This window comes from Canis lupus, chromosome 28 (genome assembly GCF_003254725.2).
Source record: "Canis lupus dingo isolate Sandy chromosome 28, ASM325472v2, whole genome shotgun sequence".
Taxonomy (NCBI): Eukaryota; Metazoa; Chordata; class Mammalia; order Carnivora; family Canidae; genus Canis; species Canis lupus.
In genome coordinates, this window is record NC_064270.1 from 15,246,389 (window position 1) to 15,274,161 (window position 27,773).

Here is a 27,773-nt window from a genome sequence, read left to right on the forward strand (position 1 = left end):
AGCGGGCGAGCGCGGAGAAAGCCCGCGGCAGGACCCTCGAGCGAGCGCGCCTGGACCCCGGCCGCCGCGGCCGCCGCCGGCAGCCCAAGATGGCTGGGCTCTGAGGGAGGCCGCCCGGCCCGGCTGGCTCGGCCCGGCCCCGCCGCCGCAGGCCAGCTCCGACCGCAGCCCCGAGCCTTCCAGGCCGGAGCAGAGGCCGAGAAGAAAAGAAAGTGGGGGGGAGGGGGGCCGGGGCGGCGAAGGGGGAGGGCCGGGGCGGGGGGAGGGGAGGGCCGGGAGCCGAGCCTCCTGTTCATTAGCAGTTGAGAAAAATTCCTTTCTAGTTTGATCAATCCTTGTTTTCCTCGGCAGAGCCGAGGCGCCCGCCCAGCGCGGAGACCCAGAGCGGGGTCTCGCTGCGGCGGGGGCGCGGGCCGCGGGGAAGCGCAGAAGTCGCGAAGAGGGGTCAGGCCGGAGCGCCGCCGGGGCTTCTCCCTCCCGTTCTGGTTGGCTTTTTTTTTTTTTTTTTTTTTTTTTTTCCACTTCTCTCCCTCCCCCTTCCGTTTCTATTTGTGAAGGGAGGAGGAAGGCAGAGGCGGGCTGGTGTCTCTGGCCGGGGACTGGAATTTCATCTGAATGACTGCCCCTGCGCGCACGCAGCGCCCCGGAGTCGGCCCGCCTGCGCCCCGCAGCCCGCACCCGTTCCCGGCCGGCCAGCCGGGGGGCGCCCGCGCCGCCGCCCGGGAACCGCCAGCCCGCCTCGCCCGCCCGCCGCCGATCTAGCCGCCCTCGGCGCGGCCGCCCCGACTCCCCGGCCGCTCGGACCCCGGACGAGGCGGGTGAGGTGCGCGCGGGCGGGCCGGGAGGGAGCCCCGTCGCGGCCGTCCCCGCCGTCGCCGCCGTCGCCGGAGGAAGTGTGCGGCTCCCGGGCTCTGTCCGCTGCGGGGCGCGCCCCAATGTCAGCCGCGAAGCCGGGAGCAGGCCGCGGGCCGCCGCTGGCCTAGCCGCGCGCACGGGGGGGCCGGCCTCTTATATGGAATTTGGACCCCGGCGCTCCCCTCCAGGGCTGGTGTCCCGGCCGCGGCCCTGGCGCAGTCCGCCGCCTCCCGCTAGGCGCTCGGGAGGAGGAGGAGACGCAGCCGGCTGCGCGCGCGGCAGGAGGACCGAGGCTCTCTCCTCTGGGGGGCAGGCGCGCGGAAGGCGCTGGTGATTGAGCGACTGTCGCGGCGGCCTGGGGCCGGAGCTCGGGGCTCGGTGGGCCTGCAGCTGCACGGGACGGACCCCCAGAGTTGGGCAGTCGGGGAGGCCTGCCCGGGCCCCCTGCCCGCAGCCGCCATGGCGGAGAATTGGAAGAACTGCTTCGAGGAGGAGCTCATTTGCCCCATCTGCCTGCACGTCTTCGTGGAGCCGGTGCAATTGCCGTGCAAACACAACTTCTGCCGGGGCTGCATTGGCGAGGCGTGGGCCAAGGACAGCGGCCTGGTGCGCTGCCCGGAGTGTAACCAGGCCTACAACCAGAAGCCGGGCCTGGAGAAGAACCTGAAGCTCACCAACATCGTGGAGAAGTTCAACGCCCTGCACGTGGAGAAGCCGCCGGCGGCGCTGCACTGCGTGTTCTGCCGCCGCGGCCCCCCGCTGCCCGCGCAGAAGGTCTGCCTGCGCTGCGAGGCGCCCTGCTGCCAGTCCCACGTGCAGACGCACCTGCAGCAGCCCTCCACCGCCCGCGGGCACCTCCTGGTGGAGGCGGACGACGTGCGGGCTTGGAGCTGCCCCCAGCACAACGCCTACCGCCTCTACCACTGTGAGGCCGAGCAGGTGGCCGTGTGCCAGTACTGCTGCTACTACAGCGGTGCGCATCAGGGACACTCGGTGTGCGACGTGGAGATCCGGAGGAATGAGATCCGGGCAAGTACCTTGCACGCGCGCGCGCACGCAAACACACACACACACACACACATACACACTCCCTACCGGGTGGGGACCACCCATCCAGACAGGCCAACTCTTGTGACATCAGGCCAGAGGCCCGCTTCCAAACACTTCTACCCTGAAAGTTTAGGGGCAAGGTCCTGGGAAGAAGGGTCCCCTGCTACTTGATAGATTCCTGCACCTGTGCTCCTAGGGTCCATCTTTTGAGTCATTTATAGAACTGAGGTGAGGGGTGGAGTTTGGGTGTTGCTTTTCTGTTCTGCGCACAGCTCCCTTCCCCAGCCTTGTTTCTGTAGGCCCTGTGGGAAGTCACCAAGGCAGTGACCCAGGTCCTGCTTCTCCAGCTGCTGTTTATGTAATGAGTGTCCTGGTGCCGCTGCTGTGGCTGACATGATCCATGATGCTGGCATACCAATGAGGAAGTAAACAAAAGCAGCCATGTTAGTTTCAAGCCCTATTGGAAACACACTGGGGGGGGGTGTGTGTGGAGGGGAGCTTCCGGAGGGAGAACAGAACTCTGGTATCTATCTGGACAAGGCCTGGACAGCCGGAGGCACCGCTGAGCAGTGTCGCAGCCATTCTGATTATTCCCAATAGCCCACTCTTCATGTGTGAGAATCACTGCCCTCTGTGTGCTGATGTATGTTGCCTGCGTCTGCATGAACAAACCTTAAAGTATGTGTCTTCATCACCCTGAGCCCTTTCCTCCCAGCCCAGCCCTCTATCACAGCCCTCCCACATTTGGGGAGGGGAAGTAGAAGACGGAAAAAGAATCCTGTGGGTTTAAGGTTGAGCTGCCTTGCAATCTGGTTTCAGGCAGCTGGCTCCCCTGGGCTGCTGGCTGGGTGATTACAGAACCGCATCCCCTCCCATTGTATACACCCGGCAGCAGCGGCCAATGTCAAAACCGCCTTCCCCCTCAGGCCTCTGAGCCTGGCTTTGGAGCTGGACTGAGGCAATACTTCCGTCCCCTTCAGTGGAGGGGGGCTCCTCCTAGGTCCCTCCCTGGTCCCTTGGCTTTCAGGGTTGAGTCATACCAGAAGGAAGGGGTTGGCCTGAGACTGAGCCATCTCAGAGCCCCAGCTTGAAGCCTGGGTGTGATATCATGGGGGTGAGGTTGGGCTTTGGTCGGACTGGGAGTGTTTAATGGGTGGGGGCCCCTGGAGGCTAGTTGAGGCCAGTGGGGAGCTGGGGTATGAGGAAGCTCTGAATAGGGGACGGTTGTGGACGGGGGCTGTTTCCTGTGGGGGGGGGGGGGAACCAGTCAGAATGAGTCACTGTTTAGCAATTAAAAAACATACACATACAACTAACAAAAGGCAGGGGGGCCGCCACAGGCTGAGGGCAGGGATGACAAATACAATTTGCTGTATAATTAGTTTCTAATCGGATGGGCTAGCTCTGGGTTTTTTGTACCAGGACAGGACCTCTGGTTTCTGAAAGGGAAGTGTAGAGGATGGAGAGAGGAAGGAGCCATTCTCTTCCCTTTCCCTGGAGTTGAGAAGCAGAGGCCTAGGAGAAGCAGATGAGCCCCTGGTGTCCACCTCCAACTCAGGGCAGGCAGAGCCCAGACTTTTCTCAGTATTGGGAAGCTGCTGCTATTAATAAAGATGGAAAGACTAGGGAAGGAGGGGAAGGCGCAGAGGCAGGAGGAAGGAGCGCTGTCCAGTCCTGTGTCCTGGGATTGGCGGCGGAAAGTGACAGGAAGGGAAAGACGGGGATGTGGCTGAAAGGAGCTGGGGAGGGGCAGCAGCCAGGGTGAGGAGTGAACGTGTGCCTGCACCCACGCTTCTGCTCTTAACTGTGTCTGAGTGCTGGGGTGCCTTTCATTTGGGTGGGGAGAAAACATAATTGTGTCTGACTCGGTAGTAGGAGGGCTTCTTTAGATGGGCGTCTGTGTTTGCAAGTGTCTCTGAGACTGCTTTGCCCTTAAGTGCACCTGTCTCTCATCTGTACAGTTGGGGATTTGGGGCGAGGGGAGGTGGTTTGCCCATGCATGCGGAGTATACTGCAGGGTTCCCACCAGCAGGTCTCTGTTCCTGGCTCATGGAAGGAACTGGATGGGAAGGAAGTGCTGAACTTTGTCAGCAGCTGCATGCGTGCGCGCGTGTGTGTGTGTGTGTGTGTTCATGTGTTCATTCTTGTTCCTGGTGTGGACAGGCTCACAAATAGTGGGGTTGCTTCAAACCAGATATGTAATTCCATGCGCCTAATTAGCATCTGTGCCCAGCAGCCTGAGTCTTTCCCCCCTCCAGGTTTGCTCTGGTGACCCAGGGCCCTGGAGCTGGAAACCCTTCAACAGGCCAGCACCAATCCATGTGAGCTGGACTTACTGGCTGTGGAGGAAGAGAAGCCTCACCCTCAGGGGAAGGGAAGAGCTGTGGGGAACCTGAATGGAAGAACCCCTCCTGGGGTCAGCTTCCTGCCAAGGGGCAAGGGCCTTTTCCTGGCTCCTTTTTCCCTGGCCTGAGGGCCTCTGTTGCGGCCCTGTTCAATGTGACTGAACTCTCCATATAGGCACCTGCCTTAAAATACAGCTCTGCTTCTTGTGCTTCTCCTTTGCCCTCCCGGTGGCGTGGGGGACCTGCTGCTGTGCCCTATCGGCTAGAAATAGGAAACTGATTGTCCGCGCCCTAGCGGCCCTTATCGCCTACTCACAAGCACCCACATGTGCGCGGGCCAGGAGTCTAGAGCAGGGGCCCAGCAAGAAGGCAACTCTGGCTCCTTTCCAGGCCAGAGGACAGCAGGGAACCTGGAGTCAGGTCTGCAAACCCTGTTGCCCTGCTCTGTCCTTGGGAAGCCAGTGTGTAGGCCACATTGCCCTGAAACCTGGCTGTGCACTGGGTTGACCCCAAAGACCACTCTTTGGGGACTAGCCTAGACCCCAAATATATTCTCCTTTGGGGCCTTGAGAGGCTAAGTTCCCAAAATTGGGATATCCAAGTAGGTTGGAGCCTGATAGCCGTAGGTGGTAAAACCCTCTTCCAGCCCCCTGGTTTAGGGGCTCATCTGAGCAACAGGGAACTGGGGTAAGTTGGGACCACCTTCAACACGGAAAGAAAACCCGAGATAAGGCCTAGTTATACGGATGAGGGACTATGCAGGGTGTGTGTGTGTGTATGTCTGCACGTACCTGTGTGTGTTCAGGTCATAGTTTTGCTCTTGTGTCATTCCCAGGACCTCAGATCAAAGCTGGAAATGTTGCCAGAACCCTTTTTCCTTGCATTCTGGTAGGTTTAGTGTTGAGAGGAGATATTCTCTGGGAAGGGGGGAGGGGATCCCAGGGGAGAGGATCCCACTACTCAGGCCAACTTGGGGTTTGTAGCTGATAGAGGTAAGGTTATGCTGCTCGCATTGCCCCTGGCTGGAGAGCTCCCATGGGGACCCTGGACCAGGATCTGTCTCTGGGTGAGCCGTGGGAGTGAGGCCTGCCCGGGCCCAGCTGTCTCAGGTAGCACCAGGCTCCTCTATTCCCTTCTGACCTCTCAGGTGGGGTGGTAGCTGGGGTGTGTGTGAGGCGCCCCTTCCTTGACTATCCTGAGTCTGCAAGGCAGGTAGGCTCCAGGCAGAGAGGAGTCTCAGGCAGAGGCCCAGCCTCCACCCAGGATCCTGCTGACACAGCCAGGCGCCTGTCATGCACGCCCTATTGATTACTCTGCCTCCTGCAGCTCCGGGTGGCCGCGCATCCATGTCTGTCTGCAGGTGTGTGTGCACGCTTGTGTGTAACCAGCGTGTCTGGTTGTGTCTCTTACATGTGACTAATTTTTTGTAACTCCCATGTGTATCTCTGAGAAGGTACCGGGTGAGTGACTGACTTGATCGTGTAGTTGTCTGGTGTGTGGCTGCGGGGCCAGGAAGGCTTGTGAGTGTGTGTCCGTGAGAGAGGAAGGTGACGGCATGGCCTGCTTGCTGTACACCTGTGATTGGAAGTCGAGTGGGTATGCGTGGCTGTCAGCACCATGTTGCTGTCGTGTGGCTGCCTGCTCAGGCTCTGAGGCTTGTGTGACTTTGTCAACTGGTGGGGGTGTTGCAGAGGGGATGAAAAGATGGAATTCACCCTAAGGTGAGCTTGTTGCCTGTGGCGGGTCCTGGAGGCAGAGGTCCAGGCAGATCCTGCCATGCTGTGTTGGGGGCAGTGTGGGTGGGCAGAGGAAGAAGGTGGACCCAGCTTGGGCCCCTGCCCCGGACTGAGCAGGCAGGCCTGGCTGGCCTCATCCCTGGCTCTGGGAAAGTCTTCCTTCCCGGCTGGCCTGGCATTCAAACCCAGACAAAGGGGGGCTTTCTCTCTCGCCTCTTTGTTCTGCTGCCCCAGAGCGCTGCTCTCTGCATGGCAAAAGCTAATTCCACTCTGCAGCTGGGAAACCTTCTCTGGGGTCTGCCGGGGCTTGTTTCAGAGCTGCCGCTTCTCTCCTTGCCCTGGCTCCTGCCCCACGGCCTCCTCTCTCTCTGTCTCTGGTTGCTTCTGCCCCAGGGATCCACATGGTAGCTCAAGGCAGGGGCCGAGGAGCCTGGAAAGGAGTGTCTAGGTCAGCCAGAAGCTGCTGGGAGACAGGGCAGAGTACTTTGGCCCAGGGAGAGGGAGGCCAGCATACTCCTGGGCCTAGGGTTTCAGTGTGTATGTGTGTGGGGGGGGTTTGGAATTGGGGGGCGGGTTAGGATGGGGTAGCTCTGAGCAGGGGCTACAGCCAGAGCTGGAGCTGGAATGAGAGCTATCTGGGCAGGGGCTTGAGCAGAGAGAGGTGTTTGCAGCCCAGCTCCCTCTTGCCCCCATACCTCTCACCACCACCACCGCCACCACCACAGGAGCTGCTAGATCCAGCCCTGGCCCTGTCTGAAAACCTCGGGCCTGCCTCTGGCCCAGCCCCTGGGGCCCTGTTCCCTCCTGACCTTGCTTCTCTTCAAGGTTGACTTGAGGGTTTTATTATTATTATTTATTAACTTTTATGCAGCCTAGAGTCCCCATGGCCTCACCCGTCTGCCCAGTCCAGTCTGGCGTCAAAAATGCCAGCTGGGCCTAGCCAGTTAGACTCCAGAGGGATGTGAGGCTTTCCTGGGGCAGGAATGTAAGGGGCTCCAGGTGCCCACCCTGCCCCAAGTTGGGAGGGGCATCCAAGAGCAGCTCAAGGCAAAGTCTAAAACATTGGGCGACAGGTAGGAGGAGCAGGATGTTCTGGGGCCTGCTCCTCCTACCTGCCAGGTATGATGAGATGGGAATGGAGTGCCCCCAAGTCTTTTTGATGCTTTTTCCCTCACAGGCCCGGGAGCAGACCACAGAAGGCTTAGGTCCTCAGGGAGGGACAAAAGTGAGCAGGTCCATGGGGCCAGAGGCTGCTGAGTGGAGCAAGGCCTCCTATTGCTCTTCCTCCTTCCTGCCAGAGGCCTGGCCCTTCCAGCAGCGTTAGTCTAGACCATGGTTCCCCCACTCTGCTCCGCTTCTGCACCTGTGCCCTTGAGGTGTGCCATTGTCCGGGTGACTCACTGTGGGCTGGGAGCCCTGTGTGAGGTGCCCCCCACCCCCCACCCTCCCTTGCCGCTCTGTGCTCCCTGCATTAAGAGCCCCATGCTCTGAATAAGCTGGAAAATCTGGTCCTATCTCTCAACTGTGTGTTTTTCCCAGATGGGAAATGGAGCCTCAGCTCTCAGCAGTTCCCTGGACGTTGGGACAGAAAGAGGCTGCCGGTAGTGGGGATGGGTGTCAGCCTCTCCTTCTCTCCCATCTTCCAGCTTCTCAGTAACTCGATTCAATCATCTGGTGGAACAGAGGTGGGGGCCAGTATAGAGGCAGTAAGGAGACATTCCCCACCTCCCCCATTTTCACAGCCCCTAAGGTGACAGTAACTCCCCCACCCCGTGCCTCCCCCACGTTTTGTCGGTGGCAGGATTAATCATCTGACTTCAGGGAGGGCAGTTCCTGCAAGGCTGAGCTGGGCAGCACAGGGCCCCCAGGTCCCCCTCCCAGCCTTCCTTGCTGGCAACCCTTGGCCAGTTTCCTTCCCATCCCTACCCCCTCCCCTACCTACCCTGCAGCAGACACAGGAGCTCAATGTCCTCAGAGCTGGGGGAGGGGAAGTGAAACTCAGCCACCTGCTGGAGAGTGTGGTCATTGCCTTTGCTAGGCCTGGACTGGGCTCCCAACCCAGAGGACTCTGGGCATGCAAGGCCCCAGAGTAGAAGTACTGCCAGGAAAGGCTCTGAGAAAAGCCTAGAAGAAGAGGGACAGGGCTAAGCTCCACTCCTAGGCCTGGACAGGAGGTGCCTCCTTTGGCTCTTCCCCGAGGAGTCAGCCATGAATTCCTTGAAGGGGTTCCAGGTAGGCGGGAGAGGGTAGAGTGGAACAGACCCCATTCTGATCCTCTGGGGAAACTGGGCAGGGAACCTACCTGGGGCTGTCTCATCTGGGACTCAGCCCCAGGCGTGTCCCTAATCTGCTACTGATGGGTTTGGTCTTGAGAAGTAGCTAGGCAGGGAGACCATGATGCGCAGATGTGTGAGTGGGTGGGGTCCTGGGCTTTCAGATATCCTCAGTGCTGAAAGATGAGAGTGGCCTGGAATCGGAGACACATCTGAAGGGCGGGGGGGAGGGTGCCCTGTTCTCTGACTGTGGGTAAAAGGCAAAAATTTGAGGGCCAGTTGTTAAGAGGGAGATAAAAAGCCCTAATGTTCCTGAAGGGGTATCGTGACCACCTTGCCTATATGGCAGGCCTCCCCTAATTGTCTAGGGCTTTCAGGAGGCCTAGTCTTCACAGCGTAGGGGACTGGATGCCTGTATATGTGTAGCTGTGTGCATGAGGTGGTCCCAGGGCATGGGTGGCAACACATGCTCCTGTATGTTCTGGGCGGTGCTACGAGGTGCTGCCTACCCTCTTCCTAGAGCTGTAGGCAGTTTCACAGACAGGCAGGCAGGGAGGATGCATGACTGTCCCTCCCTCCCCCCACCCGGCTGTGTTTCCCTACAGGCCCTGACTCTCAGGCTGACAGACCCCTGTGTGTGTTGGACTGGTGTGGGGACTTACTGGAGGCCAAAGTGCTGGGGGCAGATCACAGTGTCCTGGGGATGGTGCTTAGAGGTTCTGTCCAAGTCGTTGGTCGAGTTGTCGGAGCAGGGGGTTCCCCAGGCTTCTCTAGCTTAGAACCTTTTTTTTTTTTTTAAGATTTATTTATTTATTCGTGAGACATACAGAGAGGAGAGACATATACAGAGAAGAGAGACATAGGCAGAGGGAGAAGCAGACTCCTCCCAGGGAGCCCGATGTGGGACTTGATCCGGGACCCCAGGATCATGCCCCGAGCCGAAGGCAGACACTCAACCGCTGAGCCACTCAGGCATCCCTCCAGCTTGGAATCTGAGAGCCTTATCCCCCTATCTCCTCCTGTCCCCAGGGTCCTGTTTGTTTCCAGGGCAGCCACCAACTCATAATGAGGTCACTGAATTCTCTGGCTGGCCTTGGTTTCTCCAAATGTAAAATGGGTTGGAGCAACAAGGAAGGGATTCGTGGCAGTTTGTCCCTAGGAAACCAGCTGGGTATAGGTGAAGGGTGGGGGTCAAAGGTCAAATTTGAGGGTCATTCTGAGGCCCACACAGAGGAAGAACAAGAACCACTCCATGTTGGGTAGACACTTACTATGAGCTAGGTTCTGCACAATCTTTGCAAACCTTACATTGGGGGCAAAACTGTGGCTGTCTTCAGCCAACCTGTTATGCATCTGTAGGGTGCTGGGGCCTCTCTGTGGCCTGACTGGGAAGAGAGGTAGAAAAACACAGTGGTAACACCTTATTTTCAGCAGCCTTGGAGCTTTGTAAGGAGATCAAACCACCCTTTGCGAGGCAGGCTACAGAATAGTGTTGTCCTGTAAGTCTTTCTGTGATGATGATAATGTTTTGTATCTCTCGTGTCCAGTACATTAGCCACTGGCTCCGTGTACCTATTGAGCGCTTGAAACTGAGGCTAGTACAACTAAAGAACTGATGTTTAATTGAATTTATTTTAATTCATGTACATTTAAATAGCCACATGTGACTAATGGCTACCATATTCGACAGTAGAGCTACAGAGGGAAGGCACAATATGACAGCCTGGCTGCATGGCAAGGACAGGGAGGGACTGGTACAAACTTCCAGCACAGGCCATAGAAAGTTTACCTTAAGTTGGGCCTTGAAGGATGGACAGAGGGAGGAAGAAGGCACTGTGGCCTATAGAAAAATGTCAGCAGGGTGCAGGGAGTTCAAATGTGCACAGAGAGCACTGGGGACGGGATAGCAGCCCACCTGGCTGGCCAAGTCAAGTTGTAAGAGAGCCTTTGTTGCCAAAGTATTGGAAAGAGGGAGTCACTGAGGGTTCTTGAGCAGGAAGAAACCATGTTTGAAGAGGCATCTCTGGTGAGAGAGGATGACAGGATGGATGGAACAGCCAGGGTGGGCCGGGCTGGGAGAGGAGGGGTTGTGAAGATGGGAGATAAAGGGCTGAGCATGATCCAGCACCTTCCAGTAAACTGGCCTCAGGTTCTTAGGAGAGCTGGGGTCTCCCTCCCACCAGGGTCCAGCTAAGAGTCTGAGGGAGCTAGCAAGGGCTTTAAATTTTTTTTTTAATTTTTATTTATTTATGATAGTCACAGAGAGAGAGAGAGAGGCAGAGACACAAGCAGAGGGAGAAGCAGGCTCCATGCACCGGGAGCCCAATGTGGGACTCGATCCAGGGTCTCCAGGATCGCACCCCGGGCCAAAGGCAGGCGCCAAACCCCTGCGCCACCCAGGGATCCCTAGCAAGGGCTTTAGAGGCCTAGCTCTCAGCGTCAAGAATAAAAGAAGATAAAAAAAAAAAAAAGGCGGGGGGGGGGATCCCTGGGTGGCTCAGCAGTTTAGCGCCTGACTTTGGCCCAGGGCGTGATCCTGGACACCTGGGATCGAGTCCCACATCAGGCTCCCTGCATGGAGCCTGCTTCTCCCTCTACCTGTGTCTCTGCCTCTTTGTCCCTCTATGTCTATCATGAATAAATAAATAAAATATTTAAAAAAAATAAAAAATAAATAAAGACCTTGGATTTAAAAAAAAAAAGAATAAAAGAAGGGTTAGCTGCCCTTCATGCCCCTGGGTCCCGAGTGCAGGTAAGGCAAGTAGAGGGTGAGATCTGTGGACTAGACCAGAAGGCCTGTATGACCTTGGAAGGGTGTCCCTCTGCATCTTAGGGTACTCATCTCTAAGAAGGAGCTCCCCAGAGAGAGGTGGTATGACTTGTATAAGAATAGACCCTACTGGGGCGCCTGGATGGCTCAGATGGTTGTGCATCTGCCTTCAGCTCAGTTTATAATCTCCAGGTCCTGGGGTGGAGCCCTATGTCTTTGGGCTCCCAGCTCAGCAGGGAGACTGCTTCTCCTTCTCTCGCCCCTCCCCCTGCTTGTGTGTGTGCGCTCTCTCTGTCTCTCTCTCTCTCACTCTCTCTTCTCAAATGAATAAATAAAAATCTTAAAAAAAAAAAAATAGACCCTACTGCCAGATCGCCTAGGTTTGTATCCCAGCTCTGACATTTACTAGCTGTGTGACTTTGGATGAATTGCTTAATCTCTCTGGTTTCCTCTTCTCTGAATTGAGGATAATAATAGTACTTAACTCATAGCATTACTGGGATGATTAGATAAGTGTATACTGGAAAAGCACTTAGACAGGGGCTGGCCTGGCCCTGCCCTCAGAAAGCTCATGGTTTAGATATGTGTGGGAAGCTATTCCAGGGCTTTCTGTTCCTGGGAATGGGCTGGCCAGACAGCTGTCACCAGGCCCCTGGAATTGGGGGGAGGGGGGCGCCAGAAAGGATTAGAAGGCAGAAATGTAGGCCATCTGAGTCAAAGAATCTATGGGATGGGAAGGATGGAGCTCACCCATCCTTGGTAAGGGGTAGAGCTGCAGCCCCCTCTGACACCCCTTCCCCACCTGTCCCTGCAGAAGATGCTGATGAAGCAACAGGACCGTCTGGAGGAGCGAGAGCAGGATATTGAAGACCAGCTGTACAAACTTGAGTCAGACAAGCGCTTGGTGGAGGTAGCTAAGCCCAAGGCCACGGTATGGGGTGGGGAGGTTTGGGTGCAGGGCCTGGTTCCTTATTTGGGCTAGGGTCTGTTCTGCGGTCAACTCCGGGCCAGAATTCCTTGGTCAGTTATTCAGTGAACTGTCAGTGGTGGAGCAGGGAATTAGCAGCCCTCACCCTCAGGAGCCTTGGGCAGCCAGGGGGGTGGGGGTGGGGGGGAGGTCTCAGACTCCACCATTCGGGACCAGGAGACAGGCAGGAGCTGCAGCCAGAGGCCCCCAGTGCCCACCGGCTGCCCACCCTCACCCCTGTGGCTACAGGAGAAGGTGAGCCAGCTGAAGGAGGAGGTGCGGCTGCAGTATGAAAAGCTGCACCAGCTGCTGGATGAGGACCTGCGGCAGACGGTTGAGGTCCTGGACAAGGCCCAGGCCAAGTTCTGCAGCGAGAACGCAGCGCAGGCGCTGCACCTTGGGGAGCGCATGCAGGAGGCCAAGAAGCTGCTGGGCTCCCTGCAGCTGCTCTTCGACAAGACGGAGGACGTCAGCTTCATGAAGGTGGGCGCGGCCAGGCCACCCGTGAGGGCACCTGGGGTCTTTCCTAGGCTGTGGAGTCCAACAGCCCTTGCTCCCCGACGAATCTCCCCAGCGGTGTGCTCACAGGTCTTGGAGGCAGCCTGTGTGGATTCAGAACCCTCCCACCCCACTCTTTCTCACTGTGTGAGCTTGGGGGCCGGTCCTCGATGTTTCCCAGCTTAAGTTCCCCTCACTTATAAAATTGGGTTCGTAATACAGAGCCATTGTCCTTTCTCCACAATTCCAAATGTTAAAAGTCTCTGAAAACTAGTAGGAACAATTCTGACTGGTCATTTAAAAGAACAAATTGGCCTGAACTCATCTTGGCAGTTTATCGTTTTTATTTACCTTGCTTGATGCAAGTCTTCAAACATTTTGCTGCAGGAACACTGATGTATTGGGTGATGGCATCCTACTGGGAATAATATGTAATATATAGTACAAGCAGCTTATTCCCCTTCTAAAATCCAACAGATTCCTAATTCCAAAACACACCTGGCCCTAAGGATTTCGGATAAAGGACTGAGCATCTCCAACACCTTCCTCCTAGGGTCGTTGTGTAGAGAATGATGGATGTATAGAAAGCACTTACAGTGTTTGTCACATAGTAAGTGCTCAATAAATGTTAGCTATTCTTATCTTCTAGAGATGGAGATGCTCCCCCACCTCCCCCCACACTTTGGCTGGAATCAGATGGTCAGCCCTGCCTGGGGAGAGGGAGGAGGGGCAGCTCTCCCATGTTGCCTTTCCCACTGACTAATCCTTTTCTCTCCCCCAGAACACCAAGTCTGTGAAAATCCTAATGGACAGGTGAGCAGATGACCACTGGCCCCCAGGGGGACATCTGGGGGAGGGTAGGGAGGGCCAGGCCCACTGGGGGGAGGTAGGGCAGGCTCACCGGTGATACCTCCTCACAGCAGATGCCCCGTCCACTGCCCCCAGGACCCAGACCTGCACGGGCAGCAGCCTTTCTCCCCCTAAGATCGGCCACCTGAACTCCAAGCTCTTCCTGAATGAGGTGGCCAAGAAGGAGAAGCAGCTGCGGAAGATGCTAGAAGGTGAGGGTGGTATCCTCAATGGAAAGGAGAGAGCCCTTTGGGCAAGGAAAAATGCCAGAGCCTTCTCTCTGAGAGGCAGCATGGCCTAGTCAGATAGTCTTTTCTTTATATCCTGGCTTTGCCGCTTCTAGCTTTGGACCTTGGGAAAAGCTGTATCACCTCCCTAGACATTAGTTTCTTCAGCTGTAAAATGGGAATAATAATAGTATCTACCTGCTAATGGCATAGGAAGCATCGACCAAGATAGTGCATGATATAAGAACTTAGTCCTACAGATAGAAAGTGGGGAGAGGAGGCCTGGGTTGCTTGGGATGGGAGCTTTGGCGACTTTTGTCCCGAACTCTCCACAGGCCCCTTCAGCACACCGGTGCCCTTCCTGCAGAGCGTCCCCCTGTATCCTTGTGGCGTGAGCAGCTCTGGGGCGGAGAAGCGCAAGCACTCAACGGCCTTCCCGGAGGCCAGTTTCCTAGAGACGTCGTCAGGCCCCGTGGGCAGCCAATATGGGGCAGCAGGCACAGCCAGCAGCGAGGGCCAGTCAGGGCAGCCCCTGGGGCCCTGCAGCTCCACGCAGCACTTGGTGGCCCTGCCGGGCGGCGCCCAACCAGTGCACTCAAGTCCTGTGTTCCCCCCATCACAGTATCCCAATGGCTCTGCCACCCAGCAGCCCATGCTCCCCCAGTATGGCGGCCGCAAGATTCTCGTCTGTTCTGTGGACAACTGTTACTGTTCTTCCGTGGCCAACCATGGTGGCCACCAGCCCTACCCCCGCTCCGGCCATTTTCCCTGGACAGTGCCCTCGCAGGAGTATTCACACCCGCTCCCGCCCACACCCTCCGTCCCCCAGTCCCTTCCTGGCCTGGCGGTCAGAGACTGGCTCGACGCCTCCCAGCAGCCTGGTCACCAGGATTTCTACAGGGTGTATGGGCAGCCATCCACCAAACACTACGTGACGAGCTAACGCCACGCAGGCAGTGGGGCGCTGGGGAATCTTCCCCCGCACCCTCAGTGGCTCGGGAATTATGCATCCAGAGACCTGTCCTTCCACTTCCTGTCTCCCCTCCCTCCCTTCTTCATCTCCCCCAAGTCTTTTCCTTTTGGATTTTGTTTTGTTTGGGGCTTTTTTTTTTTTTTTTTTTTTTTAAATGAATCTCCTGGACACAGAGGCGACAGTGAGAGCTGGCCTGGCCTGGGCTACAGGTGGCCCTGGAGTTGGGAAAGCATCTACTTCAAGGCATTGAGCTTTCTCTCTGTCCTTTTTTCTTCCACTCCTTCTCCTTCCCACCTCCATGGCTGGAAGAAGCCTCAGCTTCCCCTAAAGCCTTGGGGGGGAATCTAACCCTCTGACCCAGCCCTGGGAGGAAGGACCAGTGGTGCCCACCCCCTGGCCTATTTCTCTCGTTTTTCTTTTGGACAGTTTGATCACTGACTGAGTAAGAAATGACCTGTAGATCGTGGGTTGTTTTTTTGTTTTTGTTTTTTTGTTTTTTAATTTTTTTTAAACCAAGAATGATTTCTCCTGCTTCCTTCTTCTCAACATCCTCCCAGATGGAGTTCAAAGGCCACTTCTCAAGCAGCTTTTGGCACCTTCAGCCTCAGAGTGGAATCTTAAAGACAGGAACCCCATGTCCAGGAAAGGGGAAAAGGAACTTTGCCAATGATAGTGACCACAGCAAAAGCAAATAATAATAATATTAATAATAATAAAGAGAAATAAAAGAAATAATAAAATAAAAAAAAAAAACATAGCACAGCCCTTGTTGAGGTGAGTGGGGGAGGAGGGGCTGCCCCAAGTTGGGTCCTTGCCTGGATTTTGACACAGCAACTTCCTGTAGTGAGCACTTTGTATGAATCGTGGACTTCCTGTTCTCAAGGCGCAGGTATTTATTCTGTAATCTCTCTAGAGCACACACCGAAATCCAACCTTCTAATAAACATAATGGCGCAGTCCCACTCCCTGCCTCGCCTCTTCCCCTCCCTCTCCCAGGCCAAGGGTCTCCAGGTGTTGGTACAAGAAAGGCCACTGAGGGATGGGAAGCCCTTGCCTTCTTTGCCTTGGCTCTGTGCTTGGCCTAGACTGTTCCAGGCCTGTGAATGTCAGTTCATCAGTTTGTCAACTCCATCTACCCTCAGCCTGGGGTTCGTTTGGCAAATATTTGCTGAGCGAGGGCCTCCCAGGCCCAGCCCCCTGCTTCAGAGGTCCTGGCATCTCTTTGAGGTTCTGCCGGCATGTTCTTAGCTAGGACAGACAAAGGAAGAAATACCTTTCTATGAGTCTTGCAAAATTACCTCCTTCAGTCCACAAATATTTATTGAGCACATGCTAAGTGCCAGGTACTCTGCGGGGCCATGGGTATAAACAAAGCAGTCCTTCTTTTTGTAACTTAGGGACCTTGGCCCCCACTGGAGGAGTCATTGAGCTCCACGCTTCCTTTAAGTGACTTGGGCCCAGGCCCCTTCTCCTGTTCACGGAGGAAGGCAGGCAGGAAAATATTTGGTTCTGAGAGGCAAGGAGGCAGGGCAACAGGGTGAAGAAGACATTCTACCGCTGTCCCCTTTGGCAGAGCTGCTCAAACACTCTAGTGTCTCTTGGGAGTTTATTAAAAGGGCTGATTCCTGGGGTCGGCTTTGACTCCATGGGAACCACCAAGGGCCCAGGAATCTGTATTTTTAACTCTCCGGTTAAAATGAGTGCTGCCAGGAAGGATTGGCAGCTAGGGTCTTACATGCCTGTGCCTCTGAGGATAGAAGGAGGGGCTAGAGCACACTTCTGTTGGGGGTGGGGCAGTGATCCTTAGAAGGGATCTCTGGTTTGCTGCCTAACACTTTGCACAGATCTTGCCATGAAGCAGCCTATGCCCTTCTTCCATACTAGGAGGGGCAGCTTTGCTGGTGCCTAGTTCTCTTTCCTCTCGTCTGTGTAGAATCAGGGCCTAGATTCCTCTTACGCCAGGAAGCCTAGAGCAAGGCAGAGAGCCATGGGTAAGTCCTGTCTGGTGCCAAGCGTTCAAGCTTCATCTAACCCTCCTTAGTCACCTCCCCCCCTCATAAAAGTAAGGACCCAGAGTGGAGGGCATGGTCCAGCCATGTTCCCCTGGCCCGTTGGGCTGGCCAGACCAAAACAGTCTTGGTCCTGCTAAGTAGAAGCTCTGCCCATCCTGCCGGAACAGAAAATGACTGTGTTGGATGGGTGGACCCTTGCCTCATTGCTCCCCCTTCCCCACTCTGGCTGGGAGCCAGAGCCAGGACAGGATGACAACAGCTGGCCTGCCCCCATCTCTTCCCCTGCACCTGTTTGGGACTAAAGCGAGGAGGCAGCTGGTTGGAGCACAGTGCCCCTGCAGCCCAGGGTGGAAGGATGCCTGGGGGCAGGTGCTGGTGGACAGACATTTAACTCCACTCACATCTGCCCCTGTCTCACTATCCCTTTCTCTGGTTCAGGGGCCCTAGGACATCTTCTGTGCCAAGGATTGACAGCCAAGACAGAAAGCTGCCCAATTTCTCTCAGTTGGCCTAGATTTGTGTTAGCTGATGGGAGGGGTCCTCTTTCCAGACAGAGCACTGGGACTGGGATATGGAGGGAGACCCTGGTGGGGGTCGAGTAGGTTTGAGCTCACCAGGTCCCGGTTCTGGAGGCCCACCCCAATTACACACTTAGGCACACAGGCTGCAGGCAAAGCAGCCAGCTGCCAGTAGGACAGCCTGGGGGTGCCTGGGCAGCCAGGGAAGCAGGGAGCTGCTAACCCCATCCAGCTGTCCCCAGCCACCCAGCTGTCCCCGGCTTTGCAGGAGCAGCTGTCACCCACCTCCCCAAAGGGTCAGGGGCAGAGGAGGCCCCGAAAGAGCTGGAGCCGCCCCAAGCCCCAAGACGCAAGGCCCGCGGGAGAAGGTGTGAAGGGGCCCTCCCCACCCCGGCCCGGTGTGCGTACTCCCACAGCCCTGGGCGCGCAGGCACACCCTGTGCCTCACACCGCGGACGGCTCGGAGATAGCGGCTCCCCCCGCAGGCGCTGCCCGCCCGCCTTCCCCGGAGGCGGCCACTCCTCCCCTTTCCCGGAAGGGCTGGGTGTCAGGAGCGCCTCTCCCCACCCGGCCGACGGGGGGCGGCGGCTGCTGTGGCCCAGATGTGCGCGGCCTCGGGGAGGCGACCGCCGGGGGGTTTCCTCCGCCCGCCACCCGCGCCGCCCGAGCCCTTTCAAGTCGCTGCCCGCCCCCGCCCCCGCCCCCGCCCCCGGCCCGGCCCGGCCCGGCAGCTGCGCCCCGCTCCCCGCCCCCAGCCTCTCTCCCAGCTGTCTTCAGGGTGGGGCCGCGCAGCTGGGGAACAGCTGCAAGGCGTGGGGGGAGGGTCGGTGCCCCCGCAACAGCCGGAAACGGTCCCGGTGCCCGGGGAGGAGGGGCGGGGGGGCAGGGCGAGGCCGGGGGGGGGGCGGGGGGCCGGGGGGCCGGGGGGGGCGGCTCCTCCGCCCCTCCCCCAACGCATCTGGCCGGGCCAGCTGAGAGGGGCCGGCCTCAGATCAAAGCCCCCTCCCGGCTTCAAAAGGGCGCCCGAGGGCTGGGCCGGCGGTGGGCGGCCGGGAGCACCCTGCAGGCGTCGCGCTGAGTCAGCGCCCAGGCCCCTCTCCTGAGGCCAGACCCCACCTCCTCACCTCACTGCCGAGTTCTTCCATTCCTGTTCACACCTACCCACTCAGGCCCTGTCGTTGTCGCCCTGCCACTTCCTCAGACACCTTCAATTTCTCCCATCCGAGGGTGGGGGAGAACCGAGGCACACTTTCAAGACCGAGCCGGGCCCCCTGGGGGATTCCCTACCCCACCTCTGCGTCCTGTAAATCGGAGGTGGGTGGTTGTAGGGTCTCAGATATGTCCTTCCCCAACCTAGTGGTCTAGGCCTACAAAAGAAGGGGAGTGGGATGTTGACCTGCTGGGGCTGCCGAGGAAAAGGAGGTAGAAAACCGATTCCCCACCACATTTCAGCCCTCTTTTACAGTGCAGGTTACCCTGTATTGATTTTGGAAAACTCTCCCTTGGAGGTACCTTAGAAACAGTGGTCTCTAGAACTTGCCCTGGTTCTAGAAACTTCTGAATCCCGTTTCTTTTAGTTAAGGGGCAAGGAAGGAAATTGAGAACAGTCTTGGATTGCCCCTTCCATATACTCTGGGTGAAGCCTTGTGATTCAGGGCTAAAATACCAGAAACATCCATGGAGGCTGAAGGAAATGAGACAGATCCTAGAGTGGGACAGAGGCAGCCAGGTTGGAGGCCCATCAGGTGAGATGTTATAGCTCTGGGCCAGGAGGTAGGCTGGCTTCAAGAATATCACCTTCTTCTGGCAGCTTTTCTCTTCCTCCAACACTCTACCCTTTCCAAAGACTCTCTTCCCTTCCAGAACAAGATATAGTCACTCTCTGCTTGAATTCCTCAAGACACTGCTTCCACAGGGAAAGTTCTTACAGATAAATAAAAATCTGGTGGGTAGAGCTTTGATCTCTACCATATTCTCTATGGTATATAGAAATCACACCCACTGAGTGAGCGAAGCCTTCAAGAGCCCAGGGCTTCTTCCCTAAAATCCCCTGTCCCTGGTGTGTATGACGCAGGGCCTTGGCAAGAGGCTTACCCCTGTGTTCTACACTGGAAATCTGCATGTTTCCTCCATGGGTAACCAGTTTTCTTTAATTGCTGTGTGGTTAATTCCTCTCAACGGCAACAAATTGGGATATTTATGACTTCCCCTTGCATTAGATCTTCAATAATTGGATCTTTCTTGAGAAAGAACCCATCTGCTCAGTGCCGTAGATTATTTTTCTTTATTTGCATTGAGGCAAGAAGAGGGAAATGTATGGGATGGTGTGTGGCATAGTTTTCAACAGCTCGTAGAATGGGGTGTTAGTGGTGGCACCGTCCACATCTCATAATTGCAGGTAGAGAATGACATGCAGGAGCAGGTATCCAAGAACTGGGTGTTAAGGATGGTGTGGACTTCTGGTCCACCTGGAAAAAAATGGCAATGAGTCACTTGACATATGGATGTCCAGGCTGCCTGGTTGTGAATTGGATGTTGTCATTCGACACTCTCCCTGTCTGTGTCTGCTGCAGGGCACTGAGCAGGGTGGGGGTTCACATGCAAATGGGTAACTCACAGCCTAAGGGGTACAGACTCTTCAGTCCCACCAAATGCCATCTCCATTGGCTGCAGCAACTGAAGCTCCGCCTATCCCATCAGAGGCTTCCAGTCTCCAGCAGCCAGGTGGTTCCATGCCCTGGTGGTTCTGCTGAGCCCTCTGCCTGGATGGTACACCTAGGCTCAGAGTTTTGCCTCCTCTGTGTCCCCCTCCCTCCCCAGGAAGTCACGTGTGAGTGGAAATGAAATGATGCACGCAAAGTGCCAGGTTTGTTGCTGGCGCAGTCCACTTTTAGGCACTGATAGCAATCACAATGTTTATGTTCCTGTGAGGCAACCACACTCCTGTGTACTTAAGCCTCACACGGTATTCTAACTATTGTGGTTTACATGTCAGGGTACCTACTGCATAGCATACATGTCCAACTAGCCTGTAAGTCCCTGGGGGACATGAAATATTAGTCATCTTTGATTTTTCAGAGCCCAAGACAGTGCCTGTTTCATTCACTCATTTATTCATTCAACAAATAGTTATTGCGGTCCCTCTAATTCTGGGCAACGTTCCAGCGTTGGGGATACATCAGTTAACATAAGACCAACTATATCCTCTTGGAGCTGATAATTTAGTGGGGAGGGGACAGATGACAAACCATAAATCAATAAATGTGAGTTGGTGATAAGTATTATAAAGGTAAGTAAAACAGGGTGAGGGGGGTCAGACATGTCAGTAAGGTAAGGAGCATGGGAGTTTTATATATATATGGTCAGGGATGGTTTTCCTGAGAAGGTGACATTGAGCAGATATTTCAGAATGTGAGGAGGCAAGGTCTCAGGGCATCTGAAACAACAGTGTTCCAGGCAGACAGGACAAGTGCAAAGGCCAGAGGCAGATGATGCTTGTTTTGGGAACAGTAAGGGGCTGTGTGTGGCTGGGAAGAATGAGAGGCAGAGCAGTGAATAATAAAGTCAAAAAGACATGAGGGAAGGGGCCCAGGGCATGAGGCATTATAAGTGCTTTGCCTCTGCTCAGGAGATAATTTACTGAATGAATGAACCCATGAATGAATGAATGGCTGGATGGCTGGCTGGATGGATGGATGCCAAATGCCAAGGCTTTTGGGGCTCTAGGAGTTTCACAGGAGAATCCTGTGGCTAGACGATCTCGGGCCATCTTCCTGGGCATATGGGACTTGAATCATGCCCTAAAAGAGGAGTAAGAAAAGCACAAAAGAGGGACGCCTGGGTGGCTCAGTGGTTGAGCATCTGCCTTTGGTTCAGGGCATGATCCCGGGGTCCCAGGACTGGGTCCCACATTGGGCTCCTTGCATGGAGTCTGCTTCTCCCTCTGCCTGTATCTCTGCCTCTCTGTGTGTCTCTCATGAATAAATTAATAAAATCTTAAAATAAAATAAAATTTATTTAAAAAAAAAAAAGCACAAAAGAAGGGCAGACCCTCTGGGGAGAAGGTAACTATGAGCCCAGGTGGGGAAATAAAGTTGGGAGGGTTAGGTTGGGGGACTGAGGGATAGCTCATGTGAAGCTCAGTGTATGCAGGAGAGGCCATGATTGACAGATCTGTAAAAAAGGTTTGGGGTCAGATCAGAGGGGTCTGGAAAGATAGGATAAACAGTTTGGCAGGGCCCCCGAGGACATCTGAGCAGAACAATGGTTCTGAGCACTAAGTGGGGTGAAGGCCAGACAGCCCAGGACAAGATGGCTCGTAGGAGGCAGAGGGAGGCCCAAGTAAAAGAGTAGGTAGGGCTGCGGGGTGCAGGCTGGCCTGGGCCCAGGACAGGAAGGGCCTCTAGGTCCCGCCACTCAGCCAAGGAATGGAAGCCCGGTTCAGGCCTTCTCCCTCCTTGCCAGCCGGCCGGGGCCCTGGAGTCAGCAGAAAACCCCAGGCCCCGGGGAGGAGGCGGCGCAAAGCCAGAAGCTGCTGAGGGAGCACTGGCAGCAAGATGCCATTGTACGTCCGCAATCAAGATACTTCAGAGGAAATCAAAAAGCACCAACTGGGGAAATGATGTGTGCGCACTAGCACTCTCTCTCCTCTCTCTCTCTCTTTCCCTCTCTCTCTCAAACACACACACAAACTTCTGCCTCGGAAATGGGTCAAGTGAAGGCTGTGGGCGTGGGCTGGGGAGGGAGGGCCGGGAGGAGAGGAGGCCCAGGGCCTGGAGCAGCCTGGGCGCTCGTGCCCACTCGCCCTCCTGGCACAGGGGGTGGCAGCAGCTGCAGGGTGGGGTGGGACGTGAGGATAAGCACCCCCCACCCCATGCATATGGATAATGCTCACAGCTGCCCTGCCTGCTTTGCGTTCATTAGGACCAACTGTTTCAGGAGTGGTGGCAGGCGGGCAGGAGGGGGTGATGTGCCCATTCACAGACTGGGAGTAGGGGGGCCGCTTGCAGCTGTGCAGACACCTCCCCCTGCCTGGAGCAGCATCCAAGCCCCTGAATTTCCCTTCCTTCCTCTTTCAGCCTCCCCACTCGCTGCTCTGGTAGATCTGGAGGTCTTGGAGTGGGAAAGGGGCCCAGGGAGTCAGGGGGAACCCGCAGGAGCTGGGGGGAACGAAGGGGAGAGTGGGCTGGGTTGTGTCCTCCCCACAACCCTGCCACACGATGGGCTTTTGCTTACAAACCAAAGCTCCTTATCCCTTTCTCTCCCCAAGCCATCTGTGGCATCCAGGAAGGAAAAGTGTTTTGGCCCTGTCATCTAGAGGCCCCAGAGGAGCCTCATTCATACCAAAAGCCCCAGATCAGGCTTGTTGTGTGCCCCCAGACAGAATCCGATGGGGCGTGGGGGTGGCGTACCAGCAGGAGTTTGCCTGATTCCACCTCTCTGAAGTGAGAAAGGCTGAGGAAGGGAGGCTGCTGGGCTCCAACTCTCCAGAGCAGGTCGACCAGCTGGGAGTCAGGGGGCCCAGTATTGAAAGCCAGGCCCAGGGAGGGGTCTGGCTGGAGAGATATGCCCAGCCACCAGGGAGGGCTGAGCAGCTTGTGACCTACACAAGGGCCCCCAGCTGAGGGACTCTCAGCTAGTGCCAAGCCTCGTGCCCTGATGTGTGGCCTCTTCTCCCATATGAGTCAGCAGTGGCCCAGGTGACAGGCCTGTCCAGTCTCAGGAACATGCATTCTGCAAACAAGGCAAAGAAAGAGCAAGACCAGGCAGTGTTGGTGTGCATCTGTTGGCAGCCTGCCCATCCTTCTTCCCTCTGGTGGTCCAAGGAGGGAAAGAGTGGTCCCTCTATTCCATTTTGGGCCAGGGCACTGGGTGGGAGCTGCAGAGCCCCGGTGAGAATGGAGGCAACTGATGCCAGCCCAGGGCCCAGGGAGCAACAGCCTCCCCAGCCTCTTCCTTTGTTGTCAGGGAGGGGCTGGGCCCCCCTGCCCCCTCTGCCGGTGGCCTCCAGAGCAGCAGCCATCTCTGGGACTCCAGGAAGGGTCTTGTGCTTCCTGAAGAGAGGGGTGACAAAGAGGAAGGTAGGCCTCCTACTCACCTCCCTATTTCCCAGAGCCTCACCTGACCCCTACTCCTAGCACGTCACAGCCCTGTGTCTAGTCAGCAGGGCATCCTAGAGAAAAATGGGCTTTCCAGGCAGCCCAAATCCCAGACAAGCCATTTCCTAGTGGTGTGATTCTAGGCAAGTGACTTACCTTTAGGAGCCTTGGTTTCCCCAACTAGGAAATCAGGATGGGAATACTTGTAAGGCTACTAGAAGGATCTATCTAGTCAGGGACTGACGAACAGGGCTGGCAGTTTGCTTAGCAAAGCTGCCCCCAGCCCTTGCAGCTTTTGGCTTCAGGTATTTGAGCAAGTTCTCCTATAAACTCTGCCCCTCTTTGACTTAGCTTGATCTCTGCAATTCTGTCATTAATATTTTATTTCTTTAGCAAAGGTTTTTTGTCCCTGGGACACTGCTATTCACTCTGGGGAAAGAAACCTCCTCATGTTCCTTTGTTCAGGAGGCTTCCTTAGCTCCTTTTCTGAGCTTAGAAGCCAAAAGGTGAAAAGGTACAGGCCCCTCTTCCCCTGCCATCTGAAAGTAGAGCTTGCTTTCTTTCTTTTTCTTTTTCTTTTTTTGAAAGCAGAGCTTTCATATGAAACCTTTCACAAGACAGAATGGCGTAAAGCAGAGTATACCCTGCTTTCCAGAAGTTCACATTACGCCACATTGCTTTTATGTAAGACCTACGGTAGTATGGTAATGGCTTTTCTTTTTTTTTTTTTTTTTTTTTTTTTTGTAAAAGTGAAAATCCCCTTCAGATTTCTTTTGGTTAGTGAAAACAGGTAGTAATGTAGGTCTTTTGTAATAGCAAAGTGGTGAAACATGAGCTTTCGGAAAATGAGGAATACCTGTGTCATGATGTGTACTTGGGGCCCAGGAGCACAGACCCGGGTGCAAATTTGGTTCAGCCCTGCTCTTCCGGTGCGATTCTGAGCAAGTGATTCAACTTATGTGAGCCCTACCTCCAAACTGTGAAAATACCTATAGTTAATAATGTTGCAAGGATTAAATAAGATACTGTGAAGTACCCCATGCTAGTGGGTGCCCCCTAACAACTTGCCCCGGTCTGACAACTTGCCCTGGTTGTTGGCCATATCCCCGCATGCGTGTGCATGTGTCTGCTTCCGGACACACACACACACACACAGGGCGCTGGACCAGCAGATTCACTGCAGGGAGCAGGAGCTCTCTTTCCCTCCTCCCTACCAACTCCTGGCGCTGCAGCTTCCCTGTGTTCTGCAGTGTTGGAAGAGGAAATTACTGAACAGATTGCAATTAAGAGGGGAGAGGGGGGAGAGAGAGACAGAGGCCCTAAAATGTAGCTTGACTGAGCGCTAAACTGTGTTTTTGCCTGGAGCCAATCAGGAGCCTCAGAAAAGAGACTGTTCCCACTCACAAATCTAATTGCAAGAGGTGTGTCTGGGTGGCCCTGGGAGCCCTGGAGAGGAGGGGCCTGCCAGCACCTCAGGAGACTGTTGGCCCCTTGCTTGTTGCCTTGAAAGTTCCAGAGCTACATGGGGGGGAAAGGAGGGAAGGTAGAGGACTTGGGGGCCTGGGAAGGTCTGGACTTCAGAATTTCTGCCAGTTCTTATAAGATCTGCCATTGGTTTAGCACCTACTATACACTGGACATGCCTAACTTTGTCCAGTCCTCTGGAGAATTGGATAATGGTACCTCATTTTACAGATAAGAAACTGAGGCACACAGTGTCCCTACTTGGTGCTACCTGTTGCCCTATTATTTACATTATATTTCTTTTAAAACTTAAAAAAAATCTTATTTATTTGAGAGAGAGAGAGAGCAAGTGAGCTCAAGCAGGGAGGGGGGCAAAGGGAGAGGTAGACTCCCTGCTGAGCAGGGAGCCCCATGTGGGGCTCGATCCCAGGACCCTGAGATCATGACCTGAGCCAAAGGCTGACGTTTAACCAAAGGAGCCACCCAGGTGCCCCTACCTCTTTTAAATCTCTCTACCTTTTTAGTCCCATTTAATCGATGAAGTGGCAGGACTCCACAAGAGTAACTTGCCCAAGATCACAGAGCTGGTTCATGAGAGGCAAGGATGAACCCCGGGGCCTCTCTGACTCCAGAGAATGGCCTTTTGAATTGTACCTCCCCTGTCCCTTCATTGAGCAGGGTGTTCCGGATGGAGTTGCCAGATTTAGTAAAATAACACAATCAAAACAGTGAGAAGGACAGTTTTTGAATTTGAATTTCAGATAAACAAAGAATTTTTTTGAATATTAAAAGTATGTCCCTGATACTGTGTGGGATATACTTGTATTAAAAACAATTCCTGGGCAGCCCTGGTGGCGCAGCGGTTTAGTACTGCCTGCGGCCTGGGGTGTGATCCTGGAGACCGGGGATCGAGTCCCACATCCGGCTCCCTGCATGGAGCCTGCTTCTCCCTCTGCCTGTGTCTCTGCCTCTCTTTCTCTCTCTCTCTCTATGAATAAATAAATAAATAAAATCTTTAAAATAAATAAATAAAAAAAATAAAAACAGGGATCCCTGGGTGGCGCAGTGGTTTGGCGCCTGCCTTTGGCCCGGGGCGCGATCCTGGAGACCTGGGATCGAATCCCACGTCGGGCTCCCGGTGCATGGAGCCTGCTTCTCCCTCTGCCTGTGTCTCTGCCTCTCTCTCTCTCTCTGTGACTATCATAAATAAATTAAAAAAAAAATTTAAAAAAAATAAAAAAAAAAAAAAAAAAAAAAAAAAAAAAAATAAAAACAATTCCTTGTTTATCTGGAATAAAAGTTTAAATAAATGTCCTGCCATTTACCTGGCAACCTTAGACCTTGCTCCTCCTGCCTCAAGCACCCCTCTTTTCTGTCAACAGCTTACCTTCAAAGGCGGGCCCTTGGGACCAGCCATTCGGGTGTGTAGCCAGGCAGCTTAAGTGAGGCTGCCCAAGGGGAAGACATGCTTTTCTGCTCCAGGGGCAGAACCCAGAGCAGGTGCCTGCTCCATCATCTACTGTGTGATTTTGGACAAGTCTGTTTCCCTCTCTGAAAGGAAGACGCAATGGGGATCCCTGGGTGGCTCAGCAGTTTGGCAGCTGCCTTTGGCCCAGGGTGTGATCCTGGAGTCCCGGAATCGAGTCCCATGTCGGGCTCCCTGCATGGCGCCTGCTTCTCCCTCTGCCTGTGCCTCTGCCTCTCTCTCTGTGTGTCTCTCATGAATAAATAAAATCTTAAAAAAAAAAAAAGGAAGACGCAGTATCATGTACTAGGTTGTTGCAAGTCTCCTCGCCAAGCCTTTCCCCAATGTCTTGTCACTTTTCCCATCCTTGCAAAAGATCGTACAAAATCCATGGTTGCACTGTGGTGAGGACAGGGAACACCAAACATCGGGGATGAGGAACCCCAGGGGACACTGCCAGTGTAGACTTGGAAGGTGGGGGAGAAAAAGGGGCCGTGACTGTCTTTGTCTCACACAGGTGACAGCTCGCTCCAGCATTCAGACCCCAGGCCCCAGGCCCCTCCTGCACTGAAGGTTCTACGATGTCGGGCAAAGTCCTTAACCCAAGCCAGTGCCTCTGTCTTCTCGACTGCAAAGTGGGTCTCATGCTGCCTGGAACCGAACCTGAAGCGCCTGACGCCGAGCAGGGGCTCCATAAAGTACTGTTTGCTCTGTCGGTGGCGGTGTTACGCTATATCCCTCTGCAAGGAGCACCTTGAGGAACTCACCTCCGAAAGGACAAACACATTCGAAGCCCTTTCCGAGCGTTGGCAAAGAACGCGACACGTTCCGGGCTGCCTTCATTTCAGCTAAATTTTATTTGTCAGATTTTTGACAGACGTCTAAATTATACATTGAATTTTCCACATGACCAAATACCACGTCCCTTCCTTTGATTATCATTTTCAAAAGGGACGATAAAAAAAGAACCTTTCCATGGATCAGACCGAACCCTGAAACCACATGGAGTGCAGAGCTAAAAATAAAAGGAAGTAAGAACTGGCCCCTGAGAGGGAAAGAGAAATCAAAGCAAACTCTGACGGGAATCAAGGGACGAGTCCTGGCGAGGGTGACACAGTGTCACCCTCCAGGCCAGGCCGGATAAGGAGCGGCCGACAGCGAGGGTGGGGCACCGAGTGCCACAAAAATAGCCGCCGCCGGAGCCCAGAGGGGAATAAAGAAATTCGTCAAAAGCCAGGAGAGGGCGAGGGGAGTGGAGTTGGAGGGAGGGGCCGGACCGCGTCCTCGCCGCAGTTTGGGGAGCTGCGGACTTCTTCCACCCCGGCACATTTCCACCCGCCGGCACAATCGCTGACTTTCAGCTGTGCGCCGACATGTTCCCCGGCTCAGCCCACATCAATGACACCCTGTTTCCATAGTAACCAAGGGAGAGTGAAGGGGAAAGGGTGTGCGGCGCGGGGCGCGGGGCGCGGGCCTCCAGCCGCCGCCGGGGTGGGCGCGCAGCCGGGGAGGGGCCTGTCCCGCCCCCCCCCCCCGGGGGCTGCAGGGCACCAGGCCTGCGGGGCAGCCCCCCGGCCCCGGGGCTGGGAGGACGCCGGGCCGGGGGTCCCCTTCCTGGCTCCGAATTCCACCTTCTGGTCCCGGCACAGGGGTGGGGCGGGGCGGGGCTGGGA

At 55.3% G+C, this 27,773-nt stretch overlaps 1 protein-coding gene and 2 long non-coding RNA genes across 3 annotated transcripts; 2 read left to right on the forward strand and 1 right to left on the reverse strand.

Annotated features, from left to right (window-relative positions):
- Positions 1–267: 267 nt before the first annotated feature.
- TRIM8 (tripartite motif containing 8) lies at positions 268–15,505 on the forward strand. The gene is made up of 6 exons (XM_025467049.3): positions 268–1,884; positions 11,844–11,939; positions 12,246–12,479; positions 13,276–13,307; positions 13,440–13,555; positions 13,906–15,505. Exons 1-6 carry the CDS (start codon positions 1,315–1,317, stop codon positions 14,511–14,513), a joined length of 1,656 nt encoding a protein of 551 aa, XP_025322834.1. The 5' UTR covers positions 268–1,314; the 3' UTR covers positions 14,514–15,505.
- A 3,829-nt stretch (positions 15,506–19,334) lies between these two features.
- On the reverse strand, positions 19,335–21,751 carry LOC112672592 (uncharacterized). The gene is made up of 2 exons (XR_003144370.3): positions 19,691–21,751; positions 19,335–19,541 (listed from the first exon to the last, which is right to left on the reverse strand). It is a non-coding gene; the product is annotated as an uncharacterized LOC112672592 (long non-coding RNA).
- Positions 21,752–22,243: 492 nt separating this feature from the next.
- LOC118352663 (uncharacterized) lies at positions 22,244–27,149 on the forward strand. The gene is made up of 2 exons (XR_004810160.2): positions 22,244–23,153; positions 26,618–27,149. It is a non-coding gene; the product is annotated as an uncharacterized LOC118352663 (long non-coding RNA).
- The last annotated feature ends 624 nt before the right edge of the window (positions 27,150–27,773 follow it).